The following is a 22,800-nucleotide window of genomic DNA, read 5'->3' on the forward strand; positions in this document are numbered from 1 at the left end:
TCCCTCAGTGTGGGGAGGATATACAGCAATTTTTGTTAACTGAGCTGAGATTTTTCCAAACACTTCACTGAAACACCCTGTTTTAGTTAAGAAATATAACTACTAGTTTATTAGCTACTGAAAGGTGGATTTTAAGTGAGTATAAGTGGTAGGTGTAAGAGATCAGAGATGGATACCAAAGAAAATAAAGATAAACATGCAATCTAAATCTTAAATCTCTAGGCTGTCTAGGCCTATCTAGGCAGTATCTAGGTTAGGCAGATTTCTCACCCTGATTGGATGTTCCATTTCTCAGTTCCCAAGAGCCTGGGTCCAGTCTCCTAGTCTTTCAGCATTCCCTTGCTTTCAGCATAGATGGGGGGAGGAAAGGACAAGGCATGCAGCCTCTGTTCTTTATTTTATATCTTTTGACCATGTGGCCAGTAGACATTACTCCAGGCATGTCCAGGTGGGCTTTGTTGAGTCTGCCTCGTGTGAGTGAGTCATAGAGTTGAGCAATCTCTATTGCAGCGGTTCCCAACCTTCTCGAGTGTGCGGATCCCTTTTCAACCTCCAAACATTTCACGGACCACCACATGTTATTAGTTTTATTTGAAATTGTACATTTCCTTGCTGAGGATGTTATTAATTTTCTTTTCCGTAGATCCCCTGTAGTAGCCTTGGACCACAGGCTGGGAACTGCTGTTCTATTGTATAGTCTTGTGCAACTGTTGTATTGTAAATCCTTTGTTTACAACTCCTTTGCTGGTTGATGGTTGCTGAGCCCGTCCTGGGTGGGGGTGCCTCCTCTGCTGTTATTAGCAAACCTATAACATTTTTTAATAACAGCAAAATCTCATAACTGGTTATATATGAGCGATACACATATTTTGACAGAACAAAGGGTTTTAGCAGATTTTGACCTTTCATTAGATATCTTACATAGCATGCTTAATATGAATTATTACAACTGTACAGAAATGATGAATATGGAGTTCACAGTGTGCTGCTTTGGGGTACAGTATGTCACAGCAGCACAGGTTTAGTGGGGCAAGGCTGACTGACCACAGGATTGCTCTTGAACCCTCCTTATCTGGTGTAGGGTTTGTCACACCACTGACAACACATTTTTTCTTTCCATCCTTTACAGACAGGTGTTTAAGGAATAACTTGTTCTGTTCTCTGGTTTGATTGGGTGGTCCGTAAAAAAAAACCCTACATGCATCCTCTTGTGGGCTTTGGTAGTTAGCACATTAATTAAAACACATTCAAGAGCCTGTGGTTCTCAGTAATCAATTACACTAAAACAGGTAATGGCGTCTTTAATGTTGAGTACAACCCCCCATCTTTTAAGTTGCTTTTCCGTTCCTGAACAGGTTATAAGCAGTGATTCTAACATTCTAACCATGCAAATCATCCTGTGGGGATGGTATGGCTGTTCCCCACTGTGTGTGTGTCTCGCAGAACTGGGCAATTTTTTTCAGATGAATAGTTTATCTGCTGAAAACTATTAAGAAAAGTTCATGTTGACCAAAAATATTTGTGAATACAGGTTGAATTTGGCAAATTGCTTCATGTGGGGGAGGGGGAAAACATTTTGTGTTAAAAGTCAAAGCATTAGTCTAGATTTATTGGGGAAAAAAGAGTGAAAAAATTGTTCAAGTCAAATGAAATGGGGTGTGTTATGTGGTTTTTTGTTTTAGCAAGAAAATAGAAACATTTCTGTTTCGACTGAATCCAAATTGAAAATTCTTTCAGATTTTTCTATTTGGGCACAGGACTAACAAATCAATTATTTGTTCAGCTCCAGTGTCACTTGGGGGAGCATGGTGATGGAGTAAAGTCACTTCTCGTCTTACCTCATCATCTCTTTTGCTTTGTCAGATTCCAAGGCAGGATTTGCTCCCCTGTTTGAGGTGCAGCTGGATCTGGTGATCCCTGATTTGGTATTCCATCCCTCGCTGGATCCTGGTACTAATGACGGCTTCTATGACATGGTTGAAGGACTCATCAATGACATCTACCGGATCTCATCCTTGGTGCCCAGGCTGGATGAGCACAGTGTTTTCCCTCACTATCAGGTCTCTTGCTCCAGTGCATGCTCTCCTATTGCACAGCAATGTGCAAAGTGTGCTCTGAATCAGCATCCACTCATAAGCCCTCTCTGTCGTTTCCTAGGCTGATATGGAGGACATGGGTGACTTAGCTGACATGCGCCACAGCCTAATGGAGCGTGTGCAGAACACAATGTCAACTTGCAGTAACTACCGCAACTCCTTCGACCATTACTCTTACCTCTATGGGGATGACAGGAAGGAATTCATACGTCAGTTCCTGTTGTATGGGCACGTCCTGACCGCAGCAGAAATTGAAGCCCACGCCGATGATGGTGTCCCAGAGACCCCTCCCACACTGCAGCAGTTCAGAGAGCAGATTGACTCCTATGAGAGGATCTATGATGAAGCCAACCGCCTGGAGCCAGTAAACACCTTTGACAGTTGGATGAAAGTTGATGCTCGGCCCTTCAAAGCATCTCTGCTCAATGTCATCAAACGTTGGAGCCTGATGTTTAAGCAACATCTTATTGATCATGTGACACACAGGTAACAAAAGCTTGTGTGCCCGATCTTCATCTGTTGGGCTCTGTCTAGGTGGTTACACTGAGCAATGTGGGATTTGTTTTCTCTTTCTACCCCCTACTGTGCTGAGGAGTGCAGCATCCGCATGTCCCCTACACATTGCATTCCCTGAAAGTGTCACTCCAACATGAGGCCTTGCACTGGGTCTAAGGCTGCGGGAACGGTGCCACTGAGTGGCTAGAACAGCGTTCTGCTGAGCTAGGCTTTTAGATTCTACTTCCAGGTAGTCCAGGGACTTGCTGTGTGACCATGGGCAAGTCATCTTGTCTGTCTATTGGTTTTTTACTTATCCTGTCTGTACCTAGCTCATGCACAGGTAAAGCTGGGCTAATATTGCAAGCTATTTCCTGTGAATATTTCCTTAAAGTTTTAATGAATTTACTCTTTCCATGCTCTTTTGTGTTTCCTGTCTCTGGACATTTCATCTAGTGTGGTTGGCATGAGTGATCCTGGAGAGTGAGTTTCAAAGTTGCAAGTGTGAAGAAGGAAAGAAATTTTAAATTAGTATGTATTAAATGGCAGAAGTGCCTGCTCACTCATCCAGTCAGGGAAGAGAAACAGTACCATGCGACTCATCTGATGAATCACAACAAAAGAACAGAGTTTGATTATCAAACACGCACAGAGGACTGTTTGAAATCAGTCCATTGGGTTAAAAAATATTCACATTAAAGATTGTTAGATAGTCCTGAAAAGCAAATGCACTGGAGGAAATTGTGATCGTCTTATGGTTACTCCAAGAGCAGAAAAGAGCAGTCTGTCAGATAAAATATTTCTTGCAAATTATTTGTTCAGCTTTAAAAATAGATATAATGATGTTTCTTAACAGTACCTCACAGGGATGTTTAAAGGCCTAATGAAGGATTCCTTGGATGGAAAAAAAAAACAAACAAAAAACACCCACACACCCACCCACACAGCTTCACCCGAGTGGGTCCCACGCTCTTGCCTCTTGTAGTGGGCAAGGGCATCTCCAGTCATCCCGTCTTCCCCGAGGAAGGGGTAGGGACCCGGACCCCACTCCTCCAGGTCCCAGCCCAGGGGCCCTATGAGAAGCAGCTATGTGCTGCTGGCACTGTGTTCCCAACTGGGATCTCTTCCCCTGGGCTAATTTCCCCCCTCCTTCTGTCCTTCTGGCTTCTTGAGCCTGGTACCTTCCTCTGGTCTGCTCCTCCACAGAACTCTGCACTCCGGTCTGCTCCTCCACACTCCTGTACACAGCACTCCTACTCCTTCAGCTCACACCCTGTCTGTTTGGAGCAGAGGGTTTTTATGAAGCACTTGGCTGGTCCTTAATTGGCCTCCGCTGCTCCTAATTTCCCCCCTAATGGCTCTTAGCTAGTCAGCAGGGAACAGAGCCCTGAGCATTCTGGGGCTTACATACCTCCCTTCGAGCACCCTCCTACTGCCCTCTGCCCTTGCTATATCACAATATATATATATACACACACACCAAACTATCTATTTACCCATTCGATCCTACCTACCTTACTTTACCTACCTGTCGTTACCAGAAATAAAGAGAGTAATCTTGATATTTCCTACCTCTAAACTTCTCCTGCTTTTGGTACATACATTAAGGCAATATGGCAACCATGTCCTAACTTCCCTGAAATTTTTACTTTAAGAATTACTTAGTTCATAAGAAGGTTTAATCCTTTTGTACATAGGCCCTGATTCAGCAGTGTACTCCTGTGAGGCAGAGCATGTAAGCATATGTAGTCCCATTGAGCTTCATGGGATTTAAACAGGTGCTACAGGTTCCATATGTGTTTATCTGCTTCGCTGAATTGGGGCCCTGAAGACTGGGTGTGTAGGAGAGGGGCAGGGTTAAAAATGCTTTTTTCTCTTCGATCTCTGTATCATACTTGAGCCTGGTTTAAGGCAGAGACTATGTAAATATAAACTGCTCTCACTGTTTTTATGCTTTGTATTATTTAGCTTGGCTGACCTTGAAGAATTTATAAAAATTGCTGATAGAGGTTTGAACAAAAAGGTTGAAAAAGGAGATTACGATGGTTTGGTGGAGATTATGGGTCACCTTATGGCTATTAAAGAAAGACAGACCAGCACTGATGAGATGTTTGAACCCCTGAAGCAAACAATTGAACTACTGAAGATATATGAGCAAGAACTTACAGATGAAGTGTATAAGCAACTGGAGGTTGGTGAAAACTTATGACCAATATACCAAACTGTGAAATATTAGACACCTGCAAAGAAAGTGATCGATGTATATTAAAGAATCTTAAGTACCCAGGCTCAGTAATCAATAGGTCTCAGTGGACAGACCGTTTTGATAGCCGGGTGGCAAAACATCTATTGTGGAGGTGCCATAGCAGCTCCCTATTTAAAGCTGCATTGAGATTTTCACTTACAGCAGAGATTGGACGACAGGGGATGGATCACACAATAATTGCCCTGTTCTGTTCATTCCCTCTGAAGCACCTGGCACTGACCACTGTTGGAAGACAGGACACTGGGCTAGATGGACCATTGGTCTGACCCAGTCTGGCCATTTGACTCAGGAGACTGGTGTTCAATTCTTTCATGTGCCACACGATTCCTGTGTGACTTGGGCAAACCCCTTTGGGATTTAGGCAGTGGGTGCTTTTGAATATCTCACTAGGCATCAAGCTGCATCTTTTGGTGCCTAAATACCTTTAAAAGTCTGACCCTTAGTCTCTCAGGGCCTCAGTTCCCTATGTGTAGAATGGGGGTAACAGCTCTTGTGTACCTCACAGGGGCGTTGTGAGGCTAAGTATGTTAAGGATTGTGAGGTGCTCAGTTACCATGGTAATGGATGCCTGATGAATATTTTAGACCCTATTAAATGGTAAATACATAATCAGAGGCTTATTACAAAGTCCAGTTATTAAATATTCCTGGGGGCCGGTGCAGGTTGTTAGGGCTAAAGTAAACCTTCCTTGCAAAGTGCTTCACTCTCATGAATCTGTGGAATGAGGATTTCAGTTAAGAACTGCAGGTGGAGTTTTGTTGGGTGTGACAGTTGCCTTACATTAGGATTTCCTTGTTTTTAGTGGTTGTGTTTTTGTAAATAAATTTGAGCCACTAAATTTTTTGCAGGGGAGTTAAAACACCAAGGCTCTCCTTAAGAGTTACAACTGGGGAAGCATTCTTTTCTGTCAAGCAACTTGTCAGCTCCATGCAGTTAAAACAGAGAGCCAGTCTGTATCTTTACTTCCACACACAGTGAGAAATAGAAGCAAATGAGATCCTTTAGGGCTTGTCTTTACTAGGCTGCTTTGCCAGTGCCACAGCCATTGATGCAATGGCATTGACTAAGCAGATCAGGTGAAGACACACTCAGTCGATTGCTGACTGCTTCTCCCGCCGACTCCGGTACTCCACTGGAACGAGAAGCATAAGCTATGTCGACAGGAGACACTCTCCTGTCGACATAGCATAGTGAAGACAGCGTGGCTACTCAATGCAAGGTGCTGTGAGAGAGCAGGGTCAGAAGGCAGCAGGAGGATGATAGAAGGGGAGATATATAAGCCCCAGAATGATCAGAGCCTTGTTCCCTGTGGACTGAATAGGGGTTAGTACAGGTCAATTAGGAGCACCTGAGGCCAAATGAGGTCCAGCCAGAGACCTGATAAAAAAACCCTGCTCCAGCCAGACAGAGAAGAGAGTGAGGAGAGCTGGCAGTAGTGTGGAAGGAATGCTGCAGATGACCAGAGAATCAAACAAGAGCCACGAGAAAGGTACAGAGACCGGGCAGGGGAGACCTGCTCAAGCAGAGTAAAGAGACTTTCTAGGCACAGAAGCTTGAGAGAAAGGGGGAAGGAGACTAAGGGTTTCCCGCAGGCAGGAGGACTGGGAGAGACCCTACCCAGGAAGAGAGAGGGCGGGGAACCCAAGAAACTGAAGGGGCAGAGGGGAAAGTAGCCCAGGGAAAGGAATTGCAGCCGCAAGTACTGTCAGCAGTGCATGGCTGCCATTCATAGGTCCCCTGGGCTGGGACCCGGAGTAGAGGGCAGGCCTGGGTCTCTTCGCCCTCTCTCTCCCCCCCCACTGGACACTACTGGAGGGGTTGATGTCCAGAAACAGGAATAACAGGCAACGTCCTGACCAACCACAATAGAGAGAAGCCTAGGACCCACCGTTGCAAAGCCGACAGTTTGCCACAGTACGTTGACTTCAGTGACTTACTTATGTAATGTATCATGCATCGACGGAGCCGTGCAATGTAGACAAGTCCTTCTATAGTGCTCTCTTCTGCTGTCTTGAGGCACCTAGATGCTATGCTGATTGCTGCATGAACATTCCATATACGTGGATAGAGTCTAACTGTAGGGGAAGACAGGCAGCTGGTTCTGATAAAGTAAGAAGTGGGCCGAAGCTCTTCTGAAACTTTTCCTTTTTCTTGTTATTTCCCCCATTGTGGTTTCAGTTGAGAAAGGAAGTGAAAGAACAAAGTATCCTCATAAGAGATTAAATTCTTCAGGGATTTCTCAGGGCTGAAAATAGGAAGCATTGGGACTATTATTGTGGGGGAGCCAGTTACCAGAATGCAACCTCTGAACATGTTAAGTTGCAGTCATTTTTTTCCTCTCCCGGCAAGCACTGGCGATTTCAGTTACTCTTCTGCCCCAAGTGAACAGGCACAAAAACAAGCTGGAAAGTTTCCTTTGCTACAAAGCCTGTGACTGGTCTAGGGGCAGGAACCACTATTCCAAGAGCACTGGTAGAGAAGAGGGGAATCGAGAGGTGTGGAGGACCCAGGTCACAACACAGATCCTTAACATCAGCTGAGGCTCTGCCCCATTGTTTTTAATGAAAGACAAAGGAATTCCCTTTCCAGGACTAATACTCAGCTTACAAAGAGCCTGCCCTGTGGAGCAGTGAAGCTTCTCTCCTTAGGCACCTAAATAAAAGTGTCTTGAATTTCAGAGATTTTAAGCATCCACAAATTCCATTGATGTTAGTGGGAGTTCTGAAAATTGGACCATTTTTATTTAGACATTAAGTACCCAAGATTGAAAATATTGTCTAGGAATCTCTCCAGACAAGTCCTTTGACTATAACCTCCTCTTCTTTCGTTCTAAGAGGGGATGGGACAACATCCGTTATAGAACCATTCAGTCTTCATTTTTAAGTAAGCTGAAAAGGTCAGCTGACTTTATGAGCCCATCTTCCTGCCTCCATCCAATCCCAGGGGATGCACAAGAGCCCGCTGGACTTGGAATCAGGATCAATATTTGTTATCCAGTTTTCATGTATCCTTGGAGCAAGATTTGGGGTTCTCTGTCTGGGCTGTCCACATTCTACAGAATTCTGGTGTAGAAAAAATGGCAGGGCGTTTCAGGAAGGAAGAGGGTTTGCACCTTCATAAGGGGTAAAAATCTTCATTTATCTTCAAAGCTGAAAATTCATTTCCTGTTTTACCTCCAGCCATGTGTTTGCCCATTATATCATGGAAAAAACCTCTTGCTTGTGTGATAGTCTCATACTAGAAAAGCAGTAGATTTTCTCTATCTGTAAACAGGTCAGATACAGGTTATGTCAAGTGGCAAATACTGTCTGCCAACATTTAATTTTTGCTTGCAGGAGCTGCCAGAAAAATGGAATAATATAAAGAAGCTGGCAATAACTGTGAAACAGCAAGTGGCTTCTTTGCAGGCGAATGAGGTGACAGTTATTCGCAAGAACTGTGCAGCATTTGATGTGGAACAACAGAAATTCAGAGAGAGATTTCGCAAAGAAGCACCATTCAGGTACAGACAAATTATAGCATCACAGAAGTAAGAGAGAGAAGACTTACTAGATCATTTGTGGTGCCAGGCATATTTTGTAGCATCTATTTATCTTTCCTAATTGGTCAGAAGGTCAAGTGTCATGCCTGATATGACATTTTTCTGGGTAGTCTGTGCTGTAGTGGGTAGGGAGTGGATTCAGCAACAGTAGGATTAAAATTTTCAAAAGTGCCTAAGTCCCATCTCCAAAAGTGACTTAGGAGTATGGGAGCTTAAGTGTGACCAAAAGTGTCTAAGGCCCAGATTTTTAAAGATATTTAGGTGCCTAAGTCCATTGATTTCCATGGGACTTAGGTTCAAGTTGTTAAAAGTATTTAAGTGACTAAGTCACTTTTGAAAGTGGAATTTAGGATTTTAAATGATTTAGGCACTTTTGAAATTTTTGCCTGGGGTCTTTTATGTCTCTAACTATAATCTTAAAATGGACAAACCCTTTTCTTAGTCCCATGTTTCCAGGATTGTTCATAGACAATAACCCGGGACAAAGAACTATTCATGCATCCCCTGGACTCAGAGCCCAGAGCTGCCATCAGAGAGCTGCAGGATGGAAGAGTATTCCACATACACACATGCAAATGATCAATGTTAAATACCTGGGGTTGCCACTGTCACCAGCACTACCTGTTTTTGTCACAATGGTTTGCTGTTGTGCTGGCATGTCACAACACAATATTGCCATGCTATGTCAGAATAGCATAGAAATGTAGGGAGAAAGGGACCTTAAGAGGTCATCTAATCCATTCCGTTTACTGAGGCAGGACCACCAAAGGCTCTTAAGGAAAGTGAATAGTCATAGGATAAGAGGGAAGATCCTCTCATGGATTACTAACTGGTTAAAAGATAGGAAACAAAGGGTGGGAATAAATGATCGATTTCCATAATGGAGTAAGGTAAACAGCAGGGTCCCCCAAGATCTGTACTGAGACCTGTGCTGTTCAGCATATTCATTAATGACCTCGAAAAGGGAGTGAACAGTGAAGTGCAAAGTTTGCAGATGATACAAAATTATTCAGGATAATTATGCCCAAAGCTGACACTGAAGCGTTAATCATATGTTTTCCAAGATGAACAATCCCAGTCTTTTTAATCTCCCCATATATGGAAACTGTTCCATACCCATGGTCATTTTTTGTTGCCCTTCTCTGTACCTTTTCCAATTCTAATATATCTTTTTTGAGATGGGGCAACCAGAACTGCACACAGTATTCAGGGTGTGGGCATACTATAGGTTTATATAGTGGTATTATATTTTCTGTCTTATTATCTATCCCTCTCCTAACGGTTCCTAATATTTTGTTAGCTATTTTGATTGTCACTGCAAATTGAGCAGATGTTTTCAGAGAAATATCCATGATGAGTCGAAGATCTTTTTCTTGAGTGGTAACAACTAATTTAGATACCATCATTTTGTATGCATACTTGAGATTATTTTCCAGTGTGTATTACTTTGCATTTATCAACATTGAATTTCATCTGCCATTTTCTTGCCCACTTACCCAGTTCTGTAAGATCCATTTGTAAATCTTCACAGACAGATTTGACTTAACTATCTTGAATAATTTTGTATTGTCTGCAAACTTTGCCATCTCACTGTTTTACCCCTTTTTCCAGATCATTTATGAATATGTTGAACAGCACTGGTCTCAGTACAGATCCTTTGGGGACCTGGTTATTTACCTATCTCCACTGTGAAAATTGACCACTTATTCCTACCCTTTGTTTCCTATCTTTTAACCAGTTACTGATCCATGAGAGGACCTTCCCTCTTGTCTCGTGACTTCTTACTTTGCTTAAGAGTTAAGGTCCTTAAGAGGGACCTTGTCTAAGGCTTTCTGAAAGTCCAAGTACACTATATCCACTGAATCTACCTGGTCCACATGTTTGTTAACATTCTCAAAGAATTCTAATAGATTGTGAGGCATGATTTCCCTTTACAAAAGTCATGTTGACTCTGCCCCAACATACTGTCTGATAATTCTGTTCTTTACTGTAGTTTCAACCAATTAACTGGTACTGAAGTTTGGCTTACCAGCCTGTAATTGCCAGGATTGCCTCTGGAGCCTTTTTTAAAAACTCGGCATCACATTAGCTAACCACCAGTGATCTGATATAAAGGCCAATTTAAGCGATAGGTTACAATGGTGTGGAAAAAGTGGATACAGAAGTGTTATTTACCGTTTCCCGCAATACAAAAAACAGGGATCACCCAATAAAATTAATAGGCAGTAGGTTTAATACAAACAAGGAAATATTTCTCACACCATACAATTAACGTGTGGAACTTGTTGCCATGAGAAGTTGTGAAGGCCAAAAGTATAACTGGCTTCAAAGAAGAATTAGACGAGTACGTAGAGGATAGGTCCATCAATGGCTATTAGCAAGATGGTCAGGAATGTAATCCCATGCTTGAGGTGAACCTAAACCTCTGACTTCCAGAAGCCAGGAGGGGAAGAACAGAGGTAAATATCTTCAAAGTTTTCCTGTTCTGTACACTCCACCTGAAGCTCTGGTACTGATCACTGTTGGAGACAGGATACTGGGTAGATGGATCATTGGTCTTATGTTGTTATGACTCAGCATACCTAGATCATCCCTGGCAGGTGTTTGTCTCACCTGGTCTTCAAAAACTTCTAATGATGGGGATTCCACAACCTCCTTTGGTAACCTATTCCAGTACTTAACTGTCCTTATAGTTAGCAAGTTTTGCTTAATATCTAACCTAAATCTTCCTTGCTGCACAAATTAAGCTACTTACTTCTAGTTCTACCTTTGGTGGACACGGAGAATGACTGATCACTGTCCTCTTTATAACAACCCTTAATATTCATGAAGACTATTATTCAGTCTTCTTTTCTAAACTGAACTAAGACTGAATGTGCCCAGTTTTTTTTAAAACCTTTCCTCATGGGTCAGGTTTCCTAAACTCTTTATTATTTTTATTGCTCTCCTTTTTGCTCTCTCCAGTTTGTCAACATCTTTCTTGAAGTTTGCTGCCCAAAACTGGACACAGTACTCCACTGAGGTTTCACCAGAGCTGAGCAGAGCAGGGCACTTACCTCTGTGTTTTAAATAAGACACTCCTGTTAATACACCTGTCACATTTTGGGGTGCAATCCAGACCAGGCAGTGTCACTACCTGCCCCGTAGATCTGGGTGTTTCACAATGCTTAGCCATTGTAGCTCCCAACCTGAGCCGCTCACAAAGAGCCTACCAGCATGCAGGTCACACCAAGTATCTGTGTACAACTACAGCCCTGGTCCGGCAGCTCTGATTCTAGCAGCCTGTCAGCAACACACCAGTCACATTCTGGCTTCCACCTTGGTTACTACATATAGGGTTACCTCAACACACTCCTGGTCCTGAATTTTCCCCAAAACCTATGTTCTGCATTTTCCAGCCCTCTCGTGGGCAGTTCAGATATTAGAGGTCTGTGGCCCCTGTAACGAGTCAATATTCAATAGTTTGCTACTTTAAATGGAGTTACCAAACAGTTCAATTTAAACACAACACTGGATTAGTTTTGATTAAAAAATAAAGCAAATTTATTTAACTACAAAGACAGAGACTTTAAGTGAGTACAAATACAAGGTTTTAAATTCAGAAATGGTTACGAGAGAAATAAAGATAAAATGTTCTCTAGTAGTTAAAACTTAACAAGCTCTTGATTCAAGGGAAAATTCTTACTACAGGCTCCCAGCAACATGGCTGACCAAACTCTCAGCTCAGGATCCACCCCCCTCTCGCCAAAGTCAAAAGGCTGGTTCCTTTGTCATCTTAGGTGAAAGAAAGAGACGTGCAGAGATAGCCTGGGTTTTTTTTTGTCCTTCGCTTTTATACTGCTCTTAGTCTTTGAAATGCATTTTCCTGAGGGTTTTCCCTAAGTAAAGTTCATTCCAGAATGAGGACGGAAACATGGAATCTTGTTGTTGTTAAAATGCAGATTGATTTCTTCCTGACTCCTTCTCTGTCAAAGAATGGCCACTTGATTGGTGATTGCCAGTCAGCTATGATGACACCTAACTGGAGGCCTCAGCTTGTCCTTTGTCTTTGGTAAACTGGTTTGCCTACTCCCCAGGCTTGTCTGGTACAGACAACGTAGTAATCATTTCATCTTAAGTTCATGACTCAGAATACCCATTTCATACATAGGTTACGCAAGAATATTGATGATTGGTGTGTTATTGGTTTTTAAATGATCCATCACAAGGTATATTTCCACAAAGATTATTACAATAATGTGTAGGGTGTGAATACAGGCATGCTTTTGGTCACAACATCCCAGAATATTATTATTTTTTGCAACTCCATCATATTATTGGCTCATCTTCAATGTGTGATCCAATGTAACCCCAGATTTTTTTCAGCAGTACTACCACATAGCCAGTTCTTCCCCATTTTGTAGTTGTGTGTTTGATTTTTACCTTCCTAAGTGTAATACTTTGTACTTGTCTTTATTGAATTTCATCTTGTTGATTTCAGAACAAATCTCTATAATTTATCAAGGTTGTTTTGAACTCTAATCCTGCCTTCCAAAGTGCTTGCAACTCCTCCCAGTTTGGTGTCATTCACACATTTTATAAGCATATTTTTCACTATTAGCTAAGTCATTAATGAAAATATTGAATAGTAAGGGACCCAGGACAGACTCTTGTGAGACCCCAATAGCTACATCGTCCCAGTCTGACAGTGTGCTTTTTTCAACTAGTTGTACACTTAATTTATACCACATTTCCCTGGTTTTCTTATGAGAATGTCACGTGGGACTGTGTCAAAAGCTTTACTAAAATAAGATATGTCACAATTAGGGCTTCTCCCTATTCACTAGGCTAGTAATCCTGTCAAAGAAATAAATTAGGTTGGTCTGGCATGATTTGCTCTTAACAATTATTAAATAACAAATAACAAATATTACAGGATCTTTTCAGGGGTTAAGGCAACAAGCCACGTTTATTGTGAACACAGAGACTTGGTAAATAGTATCAAAGAAAAGAAAAGTATCAACACTGTAACAACATCAATATTGTGCTTTACTTAGTGAAATAGTATTGTGAGATAGCGAGGGCAGGGGACGGCAGGAGAGTGGTGGAAGGAAGGTATGTGAGCCTGAGAATGCTCAGGGCTCTGTTCCCTGCGGACTGACTAAATACCATCAGGGGGCAATTAGAGGCAGCTGGGGCCAATGAAGGACCAGCCAGGTGCTTCATAAAAGCTCCCCACCCCAAACAGTCAGGGCACAAGCAGGAGGAGTAGGTGTGCTGTGCTGTGCTGTGCTGTGCTGTGCTGTGCTGTGCTGTGCTGTGCTGTGCTGTGCTGTGCTGTGCTGTGCTGTGCTGTGCTGTGCTGTGCTGTGCTGTGCTGTGCTGTGCTGTGCAGCGGAGCGCTGATTGAAAGTGGAGGAGAATAGAGTACAGAGGCCGGTGGACAATTGAAGGTATCCGGCTCAAGGAGCCAGAAGGAGGGGGGAAATCAGCCCAGGGGAAGCCAGTGCAGCTGGGAAAACAGTGCCAGCAGCACATAGCTGCCTCTCATAGGGCCCCTGGGCTGGGACCCGGAGGAGCGGGTGGGCCCGGGTCCCTACCCCCCTCCTTAGGGAAGCCGGGGTGACTGGACGTGCCCTGGCCCACTAGAGGCAATAGAAGCGTGGAACCCACTAGAGGGGAGCTGACGGCTGCCACAGTATTAACAATATAACACTAGGAAAACAGCACTAACACTGTATCAATACTACAATTACAGAGACACATGTTCCAATTGGTACTTTCATTCATATTTACACACACTGACAGGCACACACAGACAGAGACAGACAAACACACATAGGGGTCTTACAGATGTTATAGTTACCAGCCTCTTGGTGCTCGTGATAGTCACTGGCCAGATGACTATAGCACGAGGGTGAGGAGCAAGGTTCTGCCGATGCACATTGGTACTCCTGGCTGGTGTGATGTTGTAGACCCGAACCTCCAGCCTTCATCTTTTGTCTCATTTTATAGGGAAAACACCCCATGTAAGTCTATGGGTTTTGCACTGTCATGCTGCAACTGCATTTTTGTTGTGATCCTTAATCACCCACATTCTTGCAAACCTGATCAGATTTTGTCTTTTGAAATGTGCTGGCTCCAAAGTTATCAGGGTGGGTTCCTCTTCGGCCATTTGATCATCTTTGCTCCTTTCTTCTTCCCTCAAACGTTTTAGGTGAGGCTGGTGTTTTCTTCATGTCTGTTTTGATATCCCTTATTGAGACCAATTGTTCAATCACTCTCCCTGTCTACACCCAACTCAATTGCTCAGCCATTCACACTTCAATCACTCAGTGCCAACTCCTAGCTGAAGTATTCACATGTTATTTTTAAAGCAGACATTATTTCATTTTTGCCAGTATCTTTTACAATTAGGTAGGTATATTGGAAGTGGGTAAATAGTAAAATTAACAGATAAAATGGTCTTAAAACAAATAGACTTATAGAAAGTAAGTGAACATTTAAAAGGGTAAAACAATAAGAGTCAGTTGTGTTTCAATTTTTGATTAAAGTCACAGTGTGTCAGGCTGAAGTGCCTTTTGGGAAGAGGAAGGGGGGTGTTTGTGGCTCTGTTCTTTCATGTATTTTTCAAAAACAAGATTTTGGCCAACAATATTCTTTAATCTGTTCTTTCGCTGTTCTGCCTTGTGTTCCTCCTCCACTTACTAATGTCAATTGTGTTAAGCATCTGGTCACAATTAACCTTTTTAGTGAAGATTGAAGCAAAATAGAGATTAAACATGTCAGCCTTCTTAGCATCATCTATTATTAGCTCTCTTTACCCACTAAGTAGACCTACACTTTTCTTAAGGTCATAAGAACAGCCATACAGGTTCAGACCAATTGTCCATCTAGCCCAGTATCCGGTCTTCTCACAGGCTGGTGTCAGATGTTTCAGAGGGAATGAACAGAACAGGACACTTTATCAACACTTTATCCTGTCATCCAGTCCCAGCTTCTGGCAGTCAGAGACTTAGGGACACCCAGAGCACAGGGTTGCTCTTCATTTTTTTCTTTCTCTTAATGGGCTTATAGAACCTCTTCTTATTGCCTCTTGTGTCCCTTGCTCTAGGTGTAACTCATTTTGTGCCTTCGCCTTTCTGATTGTATCCCTATATGCTTACGCTATTGTTTTGTACTCGCTATTAGCAATGACTCCATGCTTTCTCCTTTTTGTAGGATTCCTTTTTGATTTTCAGGTCATTAAAGCGTTCCTGATGGAGCCATATTAACCTCCTATTGTTCTTCGTCTCTTTCCTTTGCATCTGCATAGTTTGCTGTTGTGCCTTTAATATTGTGTCTCTGAGAACCTGCCAGCTCTCCTGAATTACTTTTCCTTTAGACTTTCTGCCCGTGGGACCTTATCTACCAATTCTCCGAGTTTATTAACGTCTCCTCTTTTGAAGCCCATTATCCTTATTCTACTGCTCTCACTCCTTCTTTTCTTTAGACTCATGAAATCTATCGTTTTATGATCACTTTCTGCAAAGTTCCCTTTCACCTTAGGATTCGTAACCAATTCCTTCCTGTTGGTCAAAATCAAGTCTAAAACGTCTGCCCCTTGGTTACTACTTCCACCATCTGAAAGAGGAAGTTGTCCCCAATACATTCCAAGAACTTACTGGACATTTTGTGTTTTGCCAGATTACCTTTCCAGTGGATGTCGGGGTAGTTCAAGTACCTCCCCCTCCCATTACTACCAGGTCTTGTGTTGTTGTTTGTTGTGAGATACACAGTACCCCCACAACCAGGACAGTGGGAGTGCTGGGACCTAGGGAGAATGCTGTGCTTCTACACACCCAGACTATGTCAGTATAGCCCCCAGTGTAAATGCAGTGAGTGTAGAAGCGGGGGAATGGTCCCACTATTGGGGGGCTCTTCCGTGGCTCTCACAGTACCCTGGTGGAGTTGGCTGGTGAAAGGATCTGAGTCCTTGCTCCCACTCCCTTTACTCAGAGGCCTGCCTGACCCCTTCTACTCTCCTATGTGGTGGGGGGTCTCTCTAACCCAGACAAGGCTAGGTCCATGATTTCGGGGGGGCTCCATCCCCCCCACCTTATCACAGTCACTTAAGGCAGGGGCTAGGGTATCCCCATTCCGGAGGGGCTCTCTCTGCACTGGACACTTCCCTGACCCACTGATAATTGCATATAGTTCAAAGCAAGTACAAGGTATTAAACTACAACCAATTAAAAGAATAAGGAAAAAGAATGGGAAAGGAAAACACCTAACGCCGCCTTGTGGGCCCGGGGACCCCACACACAGCATCTCTGGGGTGTAAGGGAAATTCTCAGTCTTCCTCACACATCCCAGGCCTCTGTCCCAGCCCCTGGTTGCACTGCAGGGATGCTGCGGGTCAGACACTTGCTCTAGCAGTGGCCACATGTCCCCAGTTGCTAGGGGGCAGGGCCCTTCTCCCCAGGGCCCAAGCATAATTTTTTCAGGCCCAGTACAAACTTGTAACACAGGCCCCATCCCACACATATATCACAATCCTCATCCCATACATACAATCTCATGAGCCATGACATTTTTTTTCCTCATGGTAATGGGGATTGCAGCCTAGGCTGGGCCCCCCAAGGCCTCCAGGCCCCGGTAAAGTGTACCCTTTGCCCCCCCTCCATGTGGGGGCCCTGCTTCTCCCCAGTATCAGCCCCTCCCATCAGACCTCTTGGCTGGTGGTATCTCCCTGTGCTGGGCCCTGCCCAGGATCCCCTTCACTTTCCCCAAATGCTCACCACATCCTGCTCCAGACAGCTCCAACCCCAACTTCAGCCCCAGCTCCACACTGCTTCAGCGCTGCTGCTGCTCTGCCTCCAGCTCAGCTGCTCTCTGGGTGGCTCCTCTGCCCCTCTGACTCCGGCTGCTGTGGCTCTGGGTGCGGCTCTGTCCTTAGCTCAGCTCACACAGAGGACAGGACTCCCCTGCCCTCCTGACTCCATCATTGGCCTGCCTGCCCTGTCAATCAGACTAACCTGGAGCGTTGGCCTCACCCCCTGGCCCTGGGGACTGTCAGTGTCAGGGTCCTGATTTCTCATTGCCCCTTCCCTGCCCTTTGGCACTGGGAGATACCAACCAAAAAACTCCACTGAGTTTCAGTGAGGGGCCAACAGTCCCCTTACATATGTCAACAGAAGGAGGAGTTGTGCCTGTGTAAGAACACCACCTCCCTGAACAACACTAGCTATGCTGGCAGAAGCACTCTTCTGTCAGCATGGCTGTGTCTGCCATGGGTGTTTTGCCGGTATAGCTGTCAGCTAGGGAGAAGGGGCGATTTATCCCACTCCAAGCCACTTGCATAACTTTGTAGTGTAGACCTGTCTCCAGCCAAGCACTTTGAACCTTGAGTAACGCTTTCCCAGGCTCTAGGTCCAAGCATTGTTTTAACCTTTTCCTTATGATTCCTGTATTGAAACATTGAATAAAGAACATACTTCCAACAGTTATACAGTCTTTATTTCCAAAGGCCAACTTGGCCAGAAACACAAAGGCTTATGAGTGAAAATGCTCTTAGAAACCTCCTGTAAATGAATGAAAGGGTTCTCTTCATGTTCTCCCTCCTCAGAGAGTGACTCTCCTTTAAAGTGCACCATGTTGCACTCATGTAGCAGTGTGATAAAATACATTCATAAAATCCCCCCAGTGCAGATGAGAGAGGAATAACTCTACCCCACTGAACTGGGGTTCCCTTTCATTGAACAGATCATCTGTCATGGCCCTCGAGTGAGTGACCTGCTTAGCTTTTTGAGTTGTCTTGTCATTAGCTTGTACCTTAGACTGAGAGTGAGCATGTGAATCTGAGGCACAAGGGGACACAAAGGAAAAAATGGCTTTTTGTTTCCTTTTTTCAAGTTTCAGTGTTTCTGACAGTTTTACCTCCCATTTAGCCATTATTTAATCATGTAATTCCATTTTAGTCGAGACTATAGGCAGAAAGATCTCTGTGCTGTGAAGGAGATGAGAGTACAGTGTGACTTTAAAATGTCATCAGTTCTGCAGTGTGGAATAACCATCAGAGCATACTATAGCTGTTTTGTCTTGACTGTGTCTCTTGTATAGTCAGTTGGCATTACATTTTATTTAAAGTGTTTATAATCTTACTTATGAAGAATGAAAATTGTTTTGTAGGTTTGACACTGCAAATCCTTACCTAATGCTGGATACAAACCACATTGAGATTAAACAAATGGAGTCAACCATGGCCTCAATTTATGAATCAGCTGGTTTGTTTGAAGTCAGTGTTCCAGATTATAAACAGCTAAAGCAGTGCAGGAAGGAAGTTTGTCTTCTCAAGGAACTCTGGGATATGATCTCCGTGGTGACATCCAGCATGAATTACTGGCAGACGACGAAATGGAAGGATATTAATGTGGAGAACATGGACCTTGAATGCAAAAAGTTCGCAAAGGATATTCGGAACCTAGATAAAGAAATGAGGGTGTGGGATGCGTACACTGGACTGGAAAACAAGGTGAAGAATATCCTGACATCTCTGAAGGCCGTGGCGGAGCTTCAGAATCCTGCCATCAGGGAAAGGCACTGGAATCAACTGATGCAGGCAACAGGTGTAAAATTCACCATGGATGCAGACACCAAACTGGCTGACCTCCTTACACTCAACCTGCATAACTTTGAGGATGAAGTTCGAGGCATTGTGGATAAAGCAGTTAAGGAAATGAGCATGGAGAAAATCTTGAAAGAGCTTAAAAGCACCTGGAGCACCATGGAATTCCAGTATGAACTGCACCCCCGGACAAATGTCCCCCTGCTGAAATCCGATGAGGAGCTCATTGAAACTTTAGAAGACAACCAGGTGCAGCTGCAGAATCTGATGACATCCAAGTATATTGCCTTCTTCCTAGAGGAAGTATCTGGATGGCAGAAGAAGCTGTCAACAGCAGACTCAGTCATTTCTATCTGGTTCGAAGTGCAGCGGACATGGTCTCACCTAGAGAGCATATTCATTGGCTCAGAAGATATCCGGGCACAGCTTCCTGAGGTATGAAGCAGAATGACAGAAGTCATATTCTCCCCAGTCAGAAAGGAATGCCGTACAACCGCCATTATCCCAGCTAGAGCCATCTGAAATGCAACCTTATCCAAAAGAAGGGCATGTCCTTTGTTGTCTACTTGTCATACTGGAAATTCCCTTAGTTGTCTGAGCTTATTCAGCATCTGCAGGACATTTGGATAAAAGTGGTTGTGCTTTGTTTTTTTTTTTAGGTCATTCCAGGAGGCTGAAAGCCCTCACTGATCTCCCCTCTCCCCTGTACACTGCACATAGAGTTTGTTATTGTAGGGCTGCACATGAGCAGGGGGCTGCTGGCATTGTTTATCATAGGAAATCCATTGATCTGTTTGTGCTGAAGATCATTATATGGACTTTGCAAATATAAAAAATAAAGTTTGTGCCAACCAGCCCTGACAGTGTCCCTGTAAAATTGTTTAACATAGAGATGGGTCCAGCCATTCCACTGCTTATTCTCTGAAAGCAGAACAAATTAATTATACAAGGATTCCACTCTCCTTTGGTGACCTGTAGAGGAAAATCCAAACTGCTGTTGGTTTCCAGTCCTATGTCCTCTGTCCTGTGTCCTGGTGTCAGTGTGCAGGGCCAGTCCCCTGGCATAAGTCTGAGAAGCCTGAGCATTGCTCTGACTGACACTAGCTGCTAGCAGCCCACAATCGAGGGTGAGAGCACATTGGCCAGGCGTGGGATGTCTATTGGGGCCTGCCGCACAAGCTCTGTACAAACACTTCAGCCTCCGTTCAGGCCCTATCCACCAGCATTAAAGCCAAATAGATGCTTTTGTTTTTGTCCACAAAGAAATCCTGATGTCCATGGGTGGTTCACCATTGACTGCAGTGGGCCAGTATTTTGAATGTGGCTTTTATTTATTCTTTGCTGAGGTGCAGTACGAGCACATGAGCCTCGCTAAGAGGCGGGGAGCTTTATTCTTCAGTGTGCTGCCCTGTAAGCGAAGTGGGATTGCTTGGGGGGGCTAACTCTCTTCACTCTCCAGCAGAGAGTGAGAAATGACCATCCTTGGGTGAAAGCAGAGTCTCATGAGGTCTGCTGTGACACGAACTCTGCTGAGGGGTAAATCCTGTCTCTGTGGCCGGGGAAACATGGATGGATTCCAGGGGTCACTCGAGGGGAGGTCAGCTCCTCAGGAAGCCCCTGCACAGGGAATGGGCCGTACGGATCAGCCGCTAAATGGATCCTTCCATCTGCACCCTTCCAGAGTGGAGTGGGGTGAATGCAATGGATCATGGTGCCCGCTCCAACTCATTGGGATGGAGGAGCCTCCATGAAATGGCGCCAAGGCTGCTCTATGGCCTGGGAGGAAGGATTCCTCTTGCCCAGGGCCTGACCTGGATGCTAGGGTGGGACTGTGGCCAGATGATGGAGTCCTTTTGGTAAAGAAATTAGTGTTTTACCGGTGGATGTGGCTTCTGTCTTGCCATATGCAGGACTCCAAGCGCTTTGAAGGAATTGATGTTGATTTTAAAGAACTGGCCTATGATGCTGAGAAAACGCCGAATGTCGTTGAGGCTACTAACAAGCCAGGTCTTTATGAACAACTGGAGGATATTCAGAGCAGGTGAGTGATGCTTCTGTCTTTGGAATTTGAGGGACGCTGCAAGCAGCTGCAATAAATTTACTGACTCTCATATAGAAGGGTTCCAGAGGGATAGCCGTGTTAGTCTGTTAGCCATGTTAATCTGGTTATTTCTACCAATTGCATCTGAGGAAGTGGGCCAAAGCCCACGAAAGCTTATGCCTGCTGAAATTAAACTTGTTAGTCTTTAAAGTGCTACAGAACTCTCGTTGTTTTTACTGACTCTCTGTTCTCAGATCTCTTTACTGGCTGCGATGGTTGTCTCTTTTCAGCCAGTCACAGCAATACTAGACCTCATCTAGACTTTTTGTTTATGATCCACCAATCTGTAACCCAAAAACTTATCTCAATGTTCAGGCTGAGAAGTTCTACGCACAAAAGTCCAGACATTCAAAACTTATGGCGCTGAGTGCAACGTGAGCTCCCCCCCTCCCCCACATGTACGTTGTATCTATATTGAGCAGCGTAACGAGTAATACAAAATACAAACTGTCTGCAGCATGGCTGTCAGTGTTCTTTTGAGACCTTTAACTGTGGTGTGTTTAAATTCATCCTCTTAGTGCTGCAGAAATAGCTGTGACACATGGGACTACTAGGTACTCTGAGGAACGCCAAGTTGCACTGAGACATGTAAATAAACACTTTTCAGCTAATGTGCGCTAATTTGGCTGGGAAGTGCACACTTAAAAACTCAGTGTGAAGGCTGTTTTGGTCAGTAATATTCCACTACTAATATCATTGTTAATTTAAAACGAAACCTTTCAGTCGTACAAGGCCCATATTCCTCACTGAGGGTAGCTAAGTGCTATGCATGAACGTTATAATTTTAGCCATTTTTAGTTTTCACTGCAAAAAAGTTGAAAGCTTTAGTTCAGCTGGAAATTCGGGATCCTATCACTCAAACAGCTGAACAGATTTAGGTCAGCCTTTAAAAACAAACCCTCTAGGTTGAGACCAAGCATGAGCAATTCCAAAAGACTGAGTCAGACTTCAAGAGCCTTATCAGGTTATCTGTATGAGGGTTTTATACTGCTGCCCATCACCACAGTATCTGGTGCCTTCCCACATAAAACCAATAACAGTGGAGATGTCCTTCGTGGAGTGTGTGGAGTCTGTACTCATGTCTATGCTACAGCCACCCCAGCGGCACAACTACAGCACTCCAGCTGTGCTGCTATAGTGCAGATGCTTCCTGCATCGACAGACAGGGTTTTCTTTCAATGTAGGCAATCCACCTGTCTGAGGGGGTAGCTAGGTTGATGGAAGAATTTTTCTTTTGACCAAGGTCTACATCGGGGGTTAGGTCATCTTAACTATGGCGCTCAGTGTGCAAAATTTTTCACAGCCATGAGTAATATACTAGGTCAACCTAAATTTTACTTGCAGACCAGGCCTCTGTCACTTCTTACTTTTTGGGATCAAAATTCTGCTTATTAACCTGAACTGCAGTGTTAAAGGCTAAGTAGAACGTGTCAGTTTATTCTGGACTTTGTTTCTCTGCTTTGTTGCCCTAGATTGTCTCTGTGTGAGAAAGCCTTGGCTGAATACTTAGACACCAAGAGGTTGGCCTTTCCCAGATTTTACTTCATTTCCTCTGCGGATTTACTGGACATTCTTTCCAATGGCACCAACCCACAACTAGTAAGTTTCATACATTACTACCTTTGCACTTTGAAACAGAATGGATAGTGTAATGGCAGGTAGACTGACAAACCCAGAACATTCCTCTAGCTTATTCTAGAATGTAACATTTTCTGT

At 44.0% G+C, this 22,800-nt stretch overlaps 1 protein-coding gene across 1 annotated transcript in view; it reads left to right on the plus strand.

Moving 5' to 3' along the window:
* The window catches only part of DNAH9 (dynein axonemal heavy chain 9), a 361,000-nt gene that overhangs the window by 48,974 nt on the left and 289,226 nt on the right, over window positions 1-22,800 (plus strand). The window contains exons 16-22 of the mRNA XM_067547747.1: window positions 1,864-2,060; window positions 2,158-2,582; window positions 4,560-4,782; window positions 8,193-8,359; window positions 18,548-19,418; window positions 20,894-21,024; window positions 22,557-22,683. Of these exons, the coding sequence (XP_067403848.1) occupies window positions 1,864-2,060; window positions 2,158-2,582; window positions 4,560-4,782; window positions 8,193-8,359; window positions 18,548-19,418; window positions 20,894-21,024; window positions 22,557-22,683 (2,141 nt within the window). The remainder of the gene's footprint in view (window positions 1-1,863; window positions 2,061-2,157; window positions 2,583-4,559; window positions 4,783-8,192; window positions 8,360-18,547; window positions 19,419-20,893; window positions 21,025-22,556; window positions 22,684-22,800) is intronic.

Source organism: Emydura macquarii, unplaced genomic scaffold (genome assembly GCF_026122565.2).
Source record: "Emydura macquarii macquarii isolate MOO-44397 ecotype Brisbane River unplaced genomic scaffold, CSIRO-AGI_Emac_v2 contig_1230, whole genome shotgun sequence".
Taxonomy (NCBI): domain Eukaryota; kingdom Metazoa; phylum Chordata; order Testudines; family Chelidae; genus Emydura; species Emydura macquarii.